Raw genomic sequence first — 18,407 nt, 5'->3', positions numbered from 1 at the left:
AATTCCGCTCTGTGGGAAGCACAGGTGATTTATTTTGATTTTTGAAGTTTGAAATGTGAAATGTCTGGAAACTTTCAACTTTGTTGTAATAAGCTATACCCATTTTAATCAAGCATTACCAAATTTTATGCATAAACTGACACATAAACATAGATTGTGTATATCAAATTTCAATATAAACTTTTATTATCTGTGGCGCCCCCTGGTGGCAGAATATCCCAGGTCTGCATAACGAAGCTTGGATCTAGCATCCAAATATATGCAGTAAGTTTGGTTACAATTGCTTAAGCCAATTTTTGATTTATGAGAGTTTATGTAAAATTGAACTTAAAGACACAGGTTTAAAAATGAATTTCAATATCAAAAATCTAACAAATTTGACACCAATTGCTCAAAATTTGTAAGAAGAGTAGTGAAAAAACAGATTTGGACAAAATTCAAAATGGTGGAAAATCTATCTAGGCACAAATGGTTGTGGCTTATATGGATAGATTTGTCTGGACCAAGAGGGTAGCTCCCAGCCTGAAAAGTGAAGCCAATGCGGAAGTGCCTTAAACCTGCATTCTTTCTAATGGCCATCAGGGGGCGACTCCACTGGCTGCAAAAAGAAGTTCGATTGTATAGAAGTCTATGAGAAAATGACCCTACTTCTCACTTGATTTATTACCTCATTAAACTGTTTCCTAATGCGTTTATGGTCTCAATCACTAGTTTCAAGTCTTCATTTTGTAAATTATGGTCCCATTTAGAGTAAAATAGATGATAAAGCAGCGTATGCTTTAGGGCGTGGCTATGTTGTGATGTTGCGATTGACAAGTCGCTTCCATAGCGAAAACATTGATTATGTAACGTATCCATGGCGTAACCCCAGAGTATAGGCGTAGCTGCTGCTATTTCACAGTGCGTTTCCAGTTCATGAAAGATAATTATTACATTTTTGTTGCCTAAAAAAGTCTTGTTCAGTGTTTGGTTGTGATTAAAGACCCTCTAAGGAGTTGGATGTTCAGTTTTTCCGGTGAGTACATTTCATTTTAATGGTTTTAGGCCTGTTTTTCACTAGTGGAAATTAGCATTAGCATTAGCATTATCACTGTTAACCATAGATTGTAGATGCATCATGCTAACCAAGCTAGCAGCTAGCGCTATGGTCAGCTCAACCCTCTTGTCCAAATATGGTCACTTCTGGCTCCAAAAATCAAACATGGCAACAACCAAATCCAATATGGCGATGATCAAATTGCTAAACTCAAGGCTTCAAAATGGCAGTTCACAAACCAATGGGTGAGATCACAGTGACTACATCTATACTTTTTTATAGTCTATGAGCATTATATATCGTGGCAAAATCTGATGGGGATAATGAACTAATGTCACATTCCAATATGGAAATTCTGATATATAACTGATATATAACTAAATATACTGTCATCTAAAAGTGGGAACAGGACAATTTTAATATATTAATAATTTCACTACATTTATGACGATAATTTATCAATTACAACATCTTAGCTATTAATTTTATAATTACTAAATTGCATTATTAACAATTTCACACTTTTGTTGTATAATTAGGCCCAATCATTTTTTAAATTATGTGGTTAATATACTGTTTACACTGAATAAATGTTGACCATATCATTTTTTAAGATCGTGGGACATTTATGATTTGTGTATATGCATCGTCTAAGGCAGTTCTAAATTTGTTTGCAGAGTAAGAACATATTGATGAATCCTGGATTTGTGCTTAAAAAGTTTGTACGCATGGTTTAAGTACAGTGCATACGTACTGTTTTGAATGAGGCCCATTGTCATTTAACTGACTTGCCGAAAAAAAAGCAGGAGAGTGACAGATGGAGGGAGAGAGTGATACCAGTTCAGACTAACCCAATGACTTGGGTTTATGCCTAGCTTATCTTTGTCTATCTGTATGGGTCAACCTTCATGACCTTCCTCTCCAACAGGGTTGGACATTAACTGGCATTATTAGGCATGGAAAATCCTATTAACTAATTTCCTATTTGATAAAAGCCTTATGATACCCATTCCAAGTCCTGAATCAGATACAGACCTAGTTGATGATATTCTCCCTGTACACTAACAACACCAACAACTTGAACAACCAGAGGGGTGTAATATGAAGTGAGATTAGTGGGTTAGCGAGGTACGTTGAGACTAAAGCCAGGGTTTTCAATGTCTCGAAGGTGGCTCTCTTTTAACCTGGCTAGATCACCATGGTTACTTATGCTGCAAACTTAACCTGGTCCGGAGTAGGTTATGTTCCGAGCTTCGGCTTCACTAACTACTTGATTTGCTGCCAGTTCTGTTTAACATTGCTGGTACTGCAGCTATTAGAACACCGATTAGAAAACTGATTAGTCTTTTATCATACTTACCGTTGATTTGATAGGCCATATTGTAAATTTGTAATGGTGCAAGAGGTTGGGGTTACTTGTAGGATGGGATTTAGTTACAACAGATCAAACTGTATTTCAAATAATGAAAAAAAAACTAATAAAAAACAAAAAACTAATGAAGAAATACTTTGAACAAAAATAAAATAAAATTGATTAGTCTATTGGTATTTATCACAGATAATATTCAATCTATAATATTAATTCCACTTTGATTTGGGCAAAATCTAAAGTGATTTCCACTTACTACTTACTTAAGAGCTCATAGTACCGTATTATCCCACTAGAACACTGCGCTCCCAGAATGCAGGCTTACTGGTGGTTCCTACAGTCTTTAAAAGTAGAATGGGAGGCAGAGCCTTCAGCTATCAGGCTCCTCTCCTGTGGAACCATCTATGTTTAAGAGTAGGCTTAAAACTTTCCTTTACGATAAAGCTTATAGTTAGGGCCAACCAGGCTCACCTTGGATCAGCCCTTAGTTATGCTGCTATAGGCCTGGACTGCTGGGGGACTTCCCATGATGCACTGAGCTCCTCTCTCAACCCAACCGGTCAAAGCAGATGGCCGCCCACCAAGAGCCAGGTTCTGCTTGAGGTTTCTACCTGTTAAAGGGGAGTTTTTCCTTACCGCTGTCGCCAAGTGCTTGCTCATGGGGGAATTGTTGGGTCTCTGTTAATTAAAGAGTACGGTCTTAACTTGCTCTATGTGAAAAGTGCCCTGAGATGACTTTTGTTGTGATTTGGCGCTATATAAATAAAAATTGATTGATTGATTGATTATCCTCCATTATGAGACAGAGTCGGACCTAAATGCACTTCTTGAGTATAATGTTTAAATCTGCTGCATCAAATTTAAAGTTTAAGAGCTTTGGATGTGGGAGGCACGGAGAGGGCATTGAATGGTAAAATAAGTATTTAAATGAATTGCTATTAATAAATTAATGAATTAGTGTTTTAATTAACGAATTTGCAATTTTCTGCCAGCATTCATCTCTCATCTTATTTGCAGCAACTGTGATATTTGCTGTGATAATGTATTTATATTATTCGTAGCTCTCCGTTTTAATGACTTGTTCCTCCTGACTGAAGCAGGCAGCACACGATCGGTCCATTTTGTGCGGAAAAAGAGTCAAATGACGTGCCAAACGCCCCCTTTTATGGGGACACGCACAGAGCCTGAAGCAGAAAGTCTGGGTTAACAAAGAAAGTTCATATCCACCGTCATGATACCACTTATCTCTGATTGTGAGTTTAGGGTTTGTCGAGCCAGCTCACACAAAGAAAGCCTGGGTATGTTGAGCTTGCTTCATAGTACACCCCTCTGATGCTCTATCATGTTTGCTTATATTTAGAACATGCAGCAATGTAAGAAATTGAAATACAACTGTTGTAACAGAAGCTTTCCCAGAGGAGTTTCTGACCACTAGTAGCACTACATAACAATATTTCTATGAGCAGGTTGCTGTTTTGTTTGTATCTTGTGCACATGCAGGCGACACAATACACATTCCTGCCAATAATTTTGTGCTGTTCCACTGATTGATAGATGGTGGCAGTAATGTAGCAATGCACCAGCAAAGACAGGAATGACTCATGACAAAGGAGGAAAGACTGGCTAATGTAAACAATACAGATAAAAAATTTTTTTTTAAATCTGCTTTGCAAACGTTATACATTCAACATTTTTGTTAGACTTCAGGAATACTCACTGTGTTTTGGTTATAAACATTAAATGTAAACATAATTGTGTTAGTTCACAAGAAGAGGAATGACTAAGAGGCAGGATATAAGAAAAACAAATTAAATTTCTAAACAAATAAAAAGCTAAAAGCTTTTTCTTACCTTTTGGGCCTGTACAGTGGGTTTTGTGTTTCCAGGCTGTGGCTGTGACAAATGAATGCTAGCATGACCACACAGCACACAGGGACTCCCATCATGTTTGTGGTTATCACAGTGTGTTTTACTGCTGCTGTCTGGCCTGCAAATATGGAACAGAGGCTATCAACACTATCCTGTGGGAAAAGGCTAAATACGTTAATTGCAGGAGACAGAGTGTGTCACACCTGTTCACCTGTTTTCCTTGCTTGGCTTGGTTCAGGAGTAGGGAGGTGAAGGTAATATCTCTGGTGGACCTCACTCCTTTGGCATGTTGGGATTGCAATTTACTCTTGCTTCCTCCCAGTGGGTAAGATGGTTCAAACTTCTGGAACAAGATGGATGTATACAATGCAGGGTTTGAAATACTGATAAATTTCGGTTTTGCAAGTGTTTTATAACAAAGGAAAAGCATTCAGCGCTTTTGTTAGAGCTTAAGGATAGACACAATGCGTTTTGGTGATCAACTCTCATGTAAAAATAACTTTTGTCTGTTTACAAGAAAACTCCACTGGGCCCCTTTAAAGGGTAACAACACACAACATCTTTTTTTTACACTGTTTACATAGGCTTATGTTGGCATTATGATCTTAATACAGGTGGTTTTTCCAGCAATACACATATTGTATGTGCAAAAACTGCTTTTTCAGCTAAAAATTAGCTCATTTCTGTCTGCTTTGATTTAGAAATCAAAATTCACTAGCCGTCCCTAATTATGACGTATCTCACCAACTCCGTTTCTAATTTGCAATAAGATTAAGACATTTGTCTAATGCATTTTCGCTATTCCCAATCCAGAAGAGAGATCTCTCTCTGTCTCTCTCTCTCACACACACACACGAACACACAGACACACAAACACACAGACCCTGCTCTTAGTGACAATGGCAGAGAGATCTAAACACTCGAAAGTCTGCTTACACTTCACTAGTCAATTTGACAATGCTCATTGCCACAAGTGCAACAAGTCTTTGTATGTAAGGGCAGAAACACAAGCAATCTTTCAAAACATCTAGCGAAGTGCATCACATACAGGCAGAGAAATGTACAGTTTTTGACTGCCTAGCTTGTAGATTATCTCTTGTTGCCCCATCAGAGTACTGGATCAATAAGCAGTATCAGTAAGAGTAGTAATACCCTAAAAATCTTAATTATACCCATCCCTACTCTGAGGTATATGTCGTACATCAGCTTGCCGCAGAGATTTATTACTTTTAATCACAACACATGGGCCCACTGATCACTAACTGCTACATTCAGAGCTCAACAAGATAAGGGCTGAAAGCTACATACTGACACCCCTAGTGGTGTAACAGAACGTAGCTGATCCATGATCTGTACAGATCACCCCCCACGGTTTGGCACGCATGTGTACCACGGATTAACTTCAAAAGTGAATGTCTCATTGGAGACAAACTATACAATCTGCTGTATATGGACAGACAGCATGGACAGATAGCTAATTAGCTATCTAGCCGCTAATTGACGTTTGCGGTGACGTTGTTTGGTGACTCGTTCAACAAGCTAAGCTGCAGGACATGCATTCATGTTTGTAAAGCCCTGTTTACACCTGGCATTAACATGCGTCTTGGGTGATCTGATCACAAGTGGAAAGCTCTAAGTACAGGTGTGAACACACCCAAGACGCATTAAGGACGCATTGAGATCTGATCACTCAGACCACATTCGGAAGTGGTCTGGGCTGCATGTGGCCACATTCATTTAGCAGCCTAAACGCAATGCATCCTGGGCCACAATGAGGGATTGCCAACTCAACTGATGTCCTCTATTTTCTTGCAGACTAGGCACGGGAATTGCACTGTTCAACAAGCTGTGTTCAACATGTTTGATAACAGGATAAAGAAATGCATTATTTTGTTTTTCATGTGAATTAAAAAAAAACATAATCCACCCCCCGTTATTTCCTGTTTTTCCAGTTCCCCTAACCCGTTTTCCTCTTCATATTGTATACTGGAATAGAAATTTAACCAAAACCAGAAAATAACTAACGTTTTTCACTTGTCTGTCTAAAAAACTTCAGAAGTTAAACGTTGCTTAATAGTTTCCTCTGTCCTGTTAAGTTGATAACTACAGTGTTTAGTTTTGCTACGCTGCTTGACATAATGTAGCTCAGGATTTATCAGGAGGATGGCTGCTTTACTCCAAACAATTTGAACCTGGACTGGGTGCGTGTGTGTGTGTGTGTGTGTGTATATGTGTAACAGCTGACCTATTGGATGTGTAGAAGAACACAGAAGGTACGCTGCTGTGCCTCGTGCATAAATGCGCACAGCTTCTCTCAATGGGGAGATGCAGCTGCGGGGAGATTGCATGTACTATTATTATTGTTATATATATATATATATATATATATATATATACAGTACAGACCAAAAGTTTGGACACACCTTCTCATTCAATGAGTTTCCTTTCTTTTCATGACTATTGACATTGTAGATTCACACTGAAGGCATCAAAACTATGAATTAACACATGTGGAAATATGTACTTCACAAAAAAGTGTAAAACAACTGAAAATAGGCCTTATATTCTAGTTTCTTCAAAGTAGCCACCTTTTGCTCTGATTACTGCTTTGCACACACTCTGCATTCTCTTGATGAGCTTCAAGAGGTAGTCACCTGAAATGGTTTTCACTTCACAGGTGTGCCCTGTCAGGTTTAATAAGTGGGATTTCTTGCCTTATAAATGCCAAATTGAAGGCATACTGAACCAGCATGGCTACCACAGCATCTTGCAGCGGCATGCTATTCCATCCGGTTTGCGTTTAGTTGGACCATCATTTATTTTTCAACAGGACAATGACCCCAAACACGCCTCCAGGCTGTGTAAGGGCTATTTGACCAAGAAGGAGAGTGATGGGGTGCTGCGCCAAATGACCTGGCCTCCACAGTCACCGGACCTGAACCCAATCGAGATGGTTTGGGGTGAGCTGGACCGCAGAGTGAAGGCAAAAGGGCCAACAAGTGCTAAGCATCTCTGGGAACTCCTTCAAGACTGTTGGAAGACCATTTCAGGTGACTACCTCTTGAAGCTCATCAAGAGAATGCCAAGAGTGTGCGAAGCAGTAATCAAAGCAAAAGGTGGCTACTTTGAAGAAACTAGAATATAAGACATATTTTTTTGTTAAGTATATAATTCCACATGTGTTAATTCATAGTTTTGATGCCTTCAGTGTGAATCTACAATTTTCATAGTCATGAAAATAAAGAAAACTCTTTGAATGAGAAGGTGTGTCCAAACTTTTGGTCTGTACTGTGTATATATATATATATATATATATATATATATATATATACATATGGTTAACACTGCTGACTTTGGCCCAGAAAGTTGGGGGTTCGATTCTCGGTCAGGACAGGGTAACATATATCCAGCGTGGACCCTTAGGCAAGGTCCTTCATGCTTCTAGCCTACCTCAGCATGAGTGAAACTGCAAACTTGAGAGTCATACCGGCGCGGACGTCACCCGGGTCAACAAGGTCTGTATCAGGTGTTGGGGAACCAGGATCAAGGCGACATGGAGAGAAGTTAGTCAACTCTCAGAGCTACAGAAAGGTGTGGGGACGAAAGGGTTACCCAAGAAGTACAACAAACTGTCTATACCTGAGGCACTGGAGTCTGCCAAGCAGTCCCTTTGGATGGTTCTCCACCGAACCATACAAAGTGTATTCTCAGTGGCAAGGTAATAACACGAGAACAGATCCACCCAGGGCTGAGACTGAACAATACTGGAAGAGCATATGGGAGACGGAGGCATCACATAACACCAATGCTCAGTAGCTAGTGGATCTAAGAGCGGACCACAGCAATCTCCTATTACAATGACAGACATCCAAGAAAGAGTATCAGGTATGAAGAGCTGGACAGCACCGGGCCCGGACATGATCCACACCTACTGGCTAAAGAAACTAACTGCACTCTATGAACGCCTGGCAGCATAAACGAACCAACTGCTGATGGATGGGACCCACCCAGAGTGGTTAACCCAAGGACGGACAGTCCTGATCATGAAGGACCCCCAGAAGGGCACGATTCCATCCAACTACCGGCCAATAACCTCCCTCTGTACAACATGGAAGCTCCTATCAGGCATCATAGCGGCTAAGATGAATAGGCACATGGCCCAATACATGAGCAGGGCCCAGAAAGGAATCGGTAGTAATACCAGGGGAGCAAAGCACCAGCTACTGGTTGATAAAGCAGTCACACAAGGCTGCAACCTGTGCACCGCCTGGATTGACGACAAGAAAACCTACAACTCAATGCCACACACATGGACATTGGAATGCTTGGAAATGTACAACATCAAGGGGACACTAAGAGCCTTCATCAAGAACTCAATGGGGCTGTGGAAAACGACTCTGGAGGCCAACTCAAAGCCAATTGCACAAGTTACCATCAAGTGTGGCATATACCAAGGTGATGCACTATCCCCGCTGCTGTTCTGCATAGGCCTGAACCTCCTAAGCCAGATCATCTCAAAGGGTGGCTACGGATACCAGTTCTGAAGTGGAACAACCATCAGTCACCTCCTCTACATAGATGACATCAAGCTGTATGGCAGGAATGAGCGAGACATTGACTCACCTACACAGAGTAAGGCAGGTCCTGAAAAGTCGGCTGAATGGGGAAGAACAAGATATGAGCCATCAACACATAGTCATCAGATACCCCGCTGGTATAATAAGCTGACCAAAGGAGGAGACAGAGGCCACTGATGTCAAGACAAGGAAGCTCTTCACAATGCAGGGAGGGTTTCATCCCAATTCCAGCACCTTGTGACTGTACACTAAGCCAAACGAGGGAGGCCAAGGATTGGTGAGCGTCAGAGCCACTGTCCAGGAAAAAACAACCAAGATCCAGAAATACGTCAGGAAGATGGCCCCCAAAGATAAACTGCTAAGTGAATACCTCAGGCAGCAGAAACCTGATGATGCAGAGGAGGAGGAGGAACCATCATAGAGAGACAAGCCCCTACATGGCATGTACCAACGACAGATAGAAGAAGTGGCTAATATCAAGTAATCCTACCAGTGCCTGGAAAAGGCTGGACTGAAGGACAGCACAGAAGCACTAACCATGGCAGCACAAGAACAGGCACTTCGTACAAGGTCAATAGAGGCTGGGATCTACCACACCAGACAGGACCCCAGGTGCAGGCTGTGCAAAGGTGCTCCTGAGACAGTTCAGCACATAATAGCAGGGTGTAAGATGCAGGCAGGAACAGCGTACATGGAACGCCATAACCAAGTGGCTGGCATAGTGTACAGGAACATCTGCACTGAGCATGGGCTGGAAGTCCCAAGGTCAGAATGGAAGACACCTCCTAAGGTGGTTGAGAATGACCAAGCCAAGATCCTGTGGGACTTCCAGATCCAGACTGACAAGCTGGTGATGGCTAACCAACCAGACATCGTGTTGATCGACAAAGAACAGAAGAAGGCAGTGGTGATATACGTAGCAATCCCAAGCGACAGCACCATCAGGAAGAAGGAACACAAGAAGCTCAAAAAATACGGGCTGAAAGAGGAGCTAGAAAAGATGTGGGTTGTAAAGGCAACAGTGGTGCCAGTGGTAATCAGAGCACTGGGGGCTGTAACCCCCAAACTGGGAGAGTGGCTCCAGCAGATTCCAGGTACAACATCTGAGGTCTCTGTCCAGAGGAGCGCAATATGTACACACATTATACACACACACACACACACATATATATATATATATGTGTGTGTGTGTGTGTGTGTGTTCTTCCAATGCTAGAGAAAATCAGGATGGGCATTTAATTTTCATGTGGGGGCACACAATGAATTGTATATTTATCCTGTTATCGAACAGGTTGAACACAGCTTTGGACGGAGGGTACACGGACCGCCAGTCCTCCTGCTGGTTGAAATGAACAATTTTGGTCTTTGCAAATGGAAATGATGTACGTGTTTATTTGCATATATAGCAGGGAAGTGAGATCCGATCGCAAGTGGAGACGCATGTTAATACCAGGTGTGAACAGACGTACTTAGAGCTGTCCACTTGTGATCGGATCACCCGAGACGCATGTTAATGCCGGGGCCTAAGTTATCATCAAGTTTTGATGATGTGGACACAGGCTATTGTTTCATTCACTACCATGTTTAAAGGTGGAAGGTATCTTGCCTCATATTGCACTTCTATTTAACAATTGAGTATTGAATATTTTATATATGTTAAGATTTTATTTAAACGTTGGACATCTGGAATAATGTTTTCATCTAAGACCATGGGCAAAAGTTCCTTGCTTCAAGTGTTTTACAGAACAAATGTAAATCAAAGTGGAAATGGATATTTTTGTAAAGCTTTTTCTATTTCATGGAACGCCCTTGCCATTAGGGGTGCACAAAAAAATTGATTCACATAATCGCGATTCTATCTCTGCCGATTCAGGATCAATTCAGAAATTCCAAGAATCAATTCACATTTTTCAGTCTTTCCACGACGTTGTTTTCCATTTTTTCCTAGCTAAATCCCATAGATGGCACAATGATGCTGCACCAGTTTTCACCTGGACCCAACTCCGGGGGCAAGAAGGAAGTGAAGTGTGTGTCATGCGAGCAATGGAGTACCTGACAGAAAAACAAATACAACCTGGTCCATTGGCTATGAAGGCGATCATTTGCACATATTTTGGATTTTCTTATATCGAAGCTTGACAAGACTAATGCTATTATCAGGCGCTGCAACGCACTTCCACAGGTTTGTGCCATCGTCGGCTTATTTATTTGTAACCGCTGTGTAACAGTCAGAAAATAACATTTTATTTATCTGATTCACCAGCTTCCTCACTAACGTTATCAGTGTTCTCTCTCTTCATTCACTCGCTAGCGTGCTTGACCACTGCTTCTCTCTCTCTCTCTCTCTCTTGTCTTTTTGAAATGAGTCGAAAAAGCGCCAGCAAAGCCTAACTTTACTTTTAACGTTATCAAACGAAGAGAAATAACCTCCCCTCTTCCTAGTAATGTTTTTGTCATATGGCAGGGTTGTACAGCGTTACAGGTTGCGTTCCTCCAAAAGTTGATTCTGGTTCAGCTTTCTGGCTGTGGCCCCTGCAGCCCTCCACCCCTGCAGCCTAAACGCACAACACACAACAGGTCTGCTGCCAGCTGATCTGAGGACGGGAATGAGAAATTCATTTTCTCTCAATGAAAAACGTAGTCTCCTTGAAGCTTATGACAAACTGCCAAAAACGAACCAACAAGATGCAGCAGCGAAACAAGCGTTTAAACAGCTGTTTTGTATTTTGAAACAATCAATAAAATTCAGTAAATAGAGAAGCTGCCCATTTCATTACTTTATATTCATGTAGTAAATATACAAATATCAATTAGATGGTAATCGGCATGAGAAATTAAGAAAAAGAAACAAAATTGGTTATAATAATCACTCGCTGATAGTGATCAATTGTCTTGTTTGCACTTTGCAGCTAAATGTAGCAGGCAGCTATTGTTTGTTTGATTTTGTTAATTGAAGTAGGAATTTAAGTTATTTGAGGTTTTCCACTCAGCATTTTATCTTTGCAATCATTTTTATTTTTGCATTAAGTATTCATTTGACTCTTTGTCTCAAGGCCGCTTTGGTTTCTTATTGACTAAGTGGACTGAAGGAACATAAATCTTACTCAGGTTGACATTCAGTAGCAAATATTTACATTTGATTCAGTGTGATCTTTTTTTCTTTGAGACCTATAAAAGTGTCTACTGCAGGCAAATGGAAAGAGTAACTCAAAACATCAATCTAGAATCAAATCTATGAATGTATTGAATTGAGAACTGATTTTGAATCGCAAATCGTTTTGAATAACGAATCGATTGTGAATCCAATCATGATCCCAAGAATCGGAATTGAATCGAATCTTGAGATTTCCTGAATCGTGCAACCCCTACATGCCATGGTGTGCTGGTGAATTTTGCCCAAAACATGTTTGGGGCATTAATGAGAAAGTCATTGTAATTCCACTTTACATTGTCCAGGCCTGAACACATCTACATGTCAATACTGAGTAATAGTCATAGCACCACCTACTGACAACAGGAAATCAGCCTTTTGTGACAAACATCATCCGGTTTACATGAAATTTACATGGTGTGGTCTACACATGATGTACAGCAAAATGACATATAATTAGTGGGTGTTCTCGAGCGCCACACAGTTGTCACTGGGTGACATAAGGTTGTCTGACATTGACTGCTGTTATTGGTTTGATTAATTGTTTACAGGGATGCTCATTTTGATTTTATTTCTGACCGATTGCCAACACTCGTTAACTGACAAGATTCAAATGTAGGCTATTATTTAGAATGGACAAGTGCGAGTGAGCCATTAAAAAAATATACCAATACAAAAAGTTTTTTTACATGTGCAAATAGTAGCATAAATGACAACAGAACATAAGGATTCACACATCGTCACATCATCACACACCTGCAGTGCTGCTGTGAACGGAGTAAAACAGACAGAATAAAACAGGCTAATAGGCCTATACGACAAATATTTAATTTAAAAAAATGTTTAAGTGAATAGCAAGTAGTAGCCAGACTTCCTAATGAACAGAAATAGATTAACAAAACGAAAATACACACTGAATCCTCAGGCGCCGAGTGCGCTGTATAACCAGTATAAATAGCCTAGATCTCACTCCTCCAGATTTAATTCAGAGCAAAAACCTCCCCCTCCTCGTCCTTCACTCCCAGCTTATTCATGATCAAAAACAACAGGTTAACAAAACAGAAACTTGTAGTCACAATTTTCAGACGTCAACCTCTAAGTTTTTGTGACACTCAAAACAATTTATTCACCATTTTACAGCCACAACAGTAGGTTATGACCAGTGGTGTACTGGCCATTGGGCATACTGGGACACATCCCATGTTTTTGGGCCAGTGGACTGTCAAAACATATCCGTTCTTATGCCCTCTCTGTGTCTGTTATTCAGTGCGTACACAATAGTGTGTTGCATGCCTGTGTCAGACAATCACAGACGATTGCCCTCTTTTATTCTCACTGCCAGAAGGGGGAGACAAAGGTAATAGTATTAATCGGTCAAAATTAAATAAATAATAATAAAATAATTAAGAACATCCCTAATGGTTTAAAGCTAATTGTACTCAGTTTCTAAAGGCCGTATGCCGTAAATGGTTGCTTTTTATGAACGTGTTTTTATGTACCCCTCCTCCCCCCAACAGGCCCAACGGTCCCTGGCACTGAAAGTGCGAGGAACCTATTGTTCTTGTAAAAATCATTATTATTATTATTATTATTATTATTATTATTATCATTCCCCCACACCATCGCATTTTTGAGAGGCTTGGGATGCTTGTCAGAACTGGCGGAAATTGCAAAGTTCTGTAGTGACTGGACTCAGGCCATTTTGGAACAAAATTTCTTTGATGTGCATGAAATTCGGTGGGTTCATTGCTTTCGTCATTATCGACATAATACATATTTTGAATTTTTTCGCCCAACAGGAAGTCAGCCATTTTGGATTTCATTCGTCAATTTTCATTTTACGAACACATGTTTGAGACCTTTAGGATGCGCGAAAACTCATGAAACTTTGTACTTATGTTTGAATTAGTAAGTATTGTGATTAGAATCACAATTGGGCTTGGCGTGGCACATCCACTCTATAGTGCCCCCTAATTACTTTTAGCATTTTTGAGGTGCTAGGGCTGCTCAAAAACTTTGCACATGCATCAAAAGTCATGTAACCTGATATGGGTCTTGGGCATGGGTGTGGCAAAATGGCTCGAGGGAACCTCCCAGAAAATTTCAAAGTCACAGCCCCCACCTTTAAATTTGACGTATATAATTTTGTAGGCAGATGTAACATCTCCAGACTTAAAAAAAAAAAAGCCTCTTGGAGCCATACCCGAAGTCCGACAGGAAGTCTGCCATTTTGAATCTACTTTGCTTTCTGTTGCAGAGTGAAGCCATTGACAGGTGTTGTATTTTAATGAACTCCTAATGAACAACTATTTCATGGAACGCCCTTGGCGTGGTGTACTGGACAATTTTGTCCAAAACATGTTTGGAGCATTAAACACAAAGTTGTTGTAACTCCACTTTACATTGACCAATCTGCCCCAAATTTCTCATGTTTGATAAGAGTCCAGGCCTGAACACATCTTCATGTCAATATTGAGACATTGTCATAGCACCACCTACTGACAACGGGAAGGCAGCCTTATGTGACAAAAATCAATTTTACATGAAATTTACATGGTGCGATCCACACATGATATACAGCAACATGACGGATAATTAGTGGGTTTTCTCTAGCACCACATAGTGGACACAGGAAGTGATAGTTATCTCCTACATGCAATGTCCAATATTCATGTAAATGTATATCCATGTCAGTTACCCTCTGGTAAATGCACTGCTGCATTAATATTTCTCTTATTGTCTACGGGCAACAGGAAATGAAGCCTAAATGACACATAGTTCATCAAATGTACACACAATTTCTAATAAGGCATCTCCAGCACCATAAAATGCACACAGGAAATAATATTTTACCCATTCACACAGTGTCCGATAATCCTGACAATTCATAGCCATGTCATTATTATCATCATTATTATATCACCATGGAGCTCAAGACTTGCTCATGCGTGGTATTACTATTGGAGGTCTGTTGACACAGCTCTGTATTGTCAAGATTATGGGACACTGTGTGAATGGGTAAAATATTATTTCCTCTGTGCAGTATGTTGCGCTGGAGATGACCTGTTATATATTGTGTATAAATTTGATGAACTATGTGTCATTTAGGCTTCATTTCCTGTTGCTCATAGGCCCTGTTTACACCTGGTATTAACATAGGCTAGGTCTTGGGTGATCCGATCACAAGTGCACAGCTTTAAGTACGTCAGTTCACACTGGGCATTAACATGCGTCCTGAGTGACCACTTGTGATCAGATCTCACTTCATGCAAATAAACACGAACATCATTTCCGTTCGCGAAGACCAAATTCGTTCGTAATTAACCGGCGTTAGGTGCAGGTGTCCGCTCCGTCCAAAGCTGTGTTCAACTTCTTTGATAACAGGATAAACAAATATACAATGCATTGTGCGCCCTCACGAAAATCAAATGCCCATCCCATTGATTTGCTCTAGTGCTGCATCGAAATATATATATATATATATATATATATATATATATATATATATATATATATATATAGAGAGAGAGAGAGAGAGAGAGAGAGAGAGAGAGAGAGAGAGAGAGAGTTATATACAGTGATCTCTTGCAGCTGCATCTCTCCAATGAGACACTGTGCACATTTACGCATGAGGCGAGGCAGCGTAACTTCATTGATTATTTTAATCAATGTAGCTGTAGTTATCAACTTGACAGGAAAGAAGAAACTATCCTGCAACGTTTAGCTTCTGAAATATTTTTTTAGACAGACAAGCGAAAAACAAGTTAGTTTCTGGTTTTGGTTTAATTTCTATTTTAATTGTCGATTTGAAGAGGGTAACCAGTTAGGGGAACAGGAAAAACAGGAAAAAACAGGAGGTGGATTAAGTTTTTAATTCACATGAAAAACAAAATAGTCTGTTTATCCTCTTATCAAACAAGTTGAACACAGCTTTGGACCAGGAGGCAGCAATGCAATTCCTGTGCCTCGTCTGCCGGAAAAAAGAGGACGTCAGTTGAGTAGGCAGTCCTACAATGTGGTCCACGACACATTGTGTTTACATTACTAAAAGAATGTGGCCACATGCCGCCAAGGCCACCTCTGAATGTGGTCTAAGGCCCTATTTATGCCTGGCATTAACATCCGTCTCAGGTGATCCGATCACAAGTGTACAGGTGTGAATGCACCCAAGACGCATTGAGGATGGATTGATATCTGGTCAAGCAATAGAGTGTTTTCTCTGCATTCATTTAGCAGTGGTGCACCACCACAGCAAGAACATTACCACCACTGCAAAAGATGTTATAAATGTTAAGTCAAAATAAGGATTACAATTTAGCCCTAATGTTATCTAAAACTAAAGTGTAGTCCAGATGCTTCAGAAGTAGTAATTAGAAATAAGCCTCAACTTTTAACATAACTTAGACCCAGACAGTGACATATAAGGTCCAAAACTAGAATTATAGCCAAAAGCACCACAGCTGTTTTTAAATAGGAAACACTGCAATACTACATAAGTGAAATATTAATGCAGCAATACATGTACCAGAAGGCAACTGACATACATTTTCATGAATACTTAACATTGCATATAGGAGATAATTATCACCTTCAAAAAAATAGCCATTCTGTGGTGCTAGAGAACACCCACAACCACCCCATTATACATAATGTTGCTGTACCTCATGTGTAGACCACACCATTAAAATTTAAGGTAAATCAGATGAAGTTTGTCACATAAGGCTGACTTCCTGTTGTCAGTAGGTGGCGCTATGACTATGACTCAAAATTGACATGTAGATATGTTCAAGTCTGGACTCTTATCATGCATGAGAAATATGGGGCAGATTGAACGATGTAAGGCCGAGTTACAACAACCTTCTTTTTGATGCCAATTGGGCCCTGGCACTTTCATGCTCGGGCTCAAATAATCTTAACAAAAACAATAGGTTCCTCGCACTTTCAGTGCCAGGGATCGCTGAGCCCCTGGCACTTTCGTGCTAGGGCCCTAATCATTGAAACGGTCAGCCTGCTAGGTGACTCATCGCTGATATCAGAGGTGGAAATAACGGGGAGAGGGGGAGTGTGAAAGGGCAGTGCTGTACTGACATCACAGCCGACCGAGACGATTCAGGAAACTATGGAAACAGGGCTTAGTCCAATCATGGACTACAGCACGTACTCCACCAGAAAACGCAAGGATTCTTGATTGAACATGTTCACGTACCACTATGTACCACTACAGCCACCTAGAACCTCAAACCTCAGTTATATGCATCTCACTATTCCAGCATTTTGATGAACGCGGCTGTAGTTTAATTTTCTAAGTAACAGCGGGCCAATACCCATATTAGCAAAGATGTAGCTAACCTAATGCTTGAATAAATTAGAAAATTAAGATCTGCAAAAGGTGGAGTGTAAATAAAGGATGCCCCAAGCACAAGACGTGTTTTATTGCATCAATTCCAACATGTTCAAACGCAATGATGCATTTTTGTTTTGACGGAAAAACACCATTACGTATGAACAGATGTCACGTCTGAACTGGAGTCGACAAAAGAAAATAGCTATCTTTAACGCTATTAGCCACAAATGAACATACCAGACTCCTCTATCGAAGCACGCAAACTGTAAAGATGAATAACAGACTTTTGTTGTAATTTGGGTTAAATAAGGTAAATTGTCAAGTCGGTTTATGACATGAGCTTAACCTAGCTTTTGACAGTTTAAACATGGCATCGCTTCCGATTAGTTTCATTTTAGATGGCCAACTTGAAGCTTACGTTAGCTTGGACCTTGGCTCGACTGCACATTTTAAAGGCTTTACACAGATGTTTTATAGAACAAAATGGTACCTGTTTGCTGCCGCTGGACGTCTTTCAATCGACTCTATTGGTGCGATAATAACCTGTGGGTTTTTTTTCGTTTGTTTTTTTTTTTTTTGCAAAGCTCTGTAACAGCTATACTTCCGGTCTGATTCCGTTCCTGTTTTCAGAATAAAACTACCATCTCTACAAAGCTCGTAATAAATACACATTCACACACACACACACACACACACACACACATACACACACACACACACACATATGTAGTGGAGTTCAAAACATTGAAAATCTCTAATATTTTCACATTAACCTGGAAATAATCAGAAAATTTGAGGATACATTTAAAATCACAAGAAGTTATGACATGTATAATGAAGAAGAAATATTTAAGATTCTGCACTATTTCTGGGTCAGCAATCAAATTTAAGCAAATTTGTGGCACTGACCAAATCCTTTGTACAGAAGGTTAGATTTCTTTGAGTTGTATCCCTACCATTGAAGCATGGGTTGAGATGACACTCAGGTTGGTTTGATCTACTCAACTTCAAGTTCAAGTAACTCAACTTGCAACCAGTGTTCACCTATTATAAATATGGCTT

General features: G+C 40.2%; 1 protein-coding gene across 4 annotated transcripts in view; it reads right to left on the bottom strand.

Moving 5' to 3' along the window:
- Window positions 1-18,004, bottom strand: part of pam (peptidylglycine alpha-amidating monooxygenase) — a 129,820-nt gene extending 111,816 nt beyond the window's left edge. The window contains exons 1-3 of one of the 4 annotated variants that reach the window (XM_067573898.1): window positions 17,836-18,004; window positions 4,477-4,616; window positions 4,256-4,391 (exon numbers count right to left, since the gene is read on the bottom strand). In XM_067573898.1, coding sequence (XP_067429999.1) covers window positions 4,256-4,350 — 95 coding nt within the window. In that variant the 5' untranslated portion in view covers window positions 4,351-4,391; window positions 4,477-4,616; window positions 17,836-18,004. The remainder of the gene's footprint in view (window positions 1-4,255; window positions 4,392-4,476; window positions 4,617-17,835) is intronic. The other 3 variants (XM_067573899.1, XM_067573900.1, XM_067573901.1) reach the window with 3 other exon arrangements.
- Between the last annotated feature and the right edge of the window lie 403 nt (window positions 18,005-18,407).

The sequence above is a fragment of the Thunnus thynnus genome, chromosome 19 (assembly GCF_963924715.1).
Source record: "Thunnus thynnus chromosome 19, fThuThy2.1, whole genome shotgun sequence".
NCBI classification, from domain to species: Eukaryota; Metazoa; Chordata; class Actinopteri; order Scombriformes; family Scombridae; genus Thunnus; species Thunnus thynnus.
This window is presented reverse-complemented; position numbering and strand designations above follow the sequence as displayed.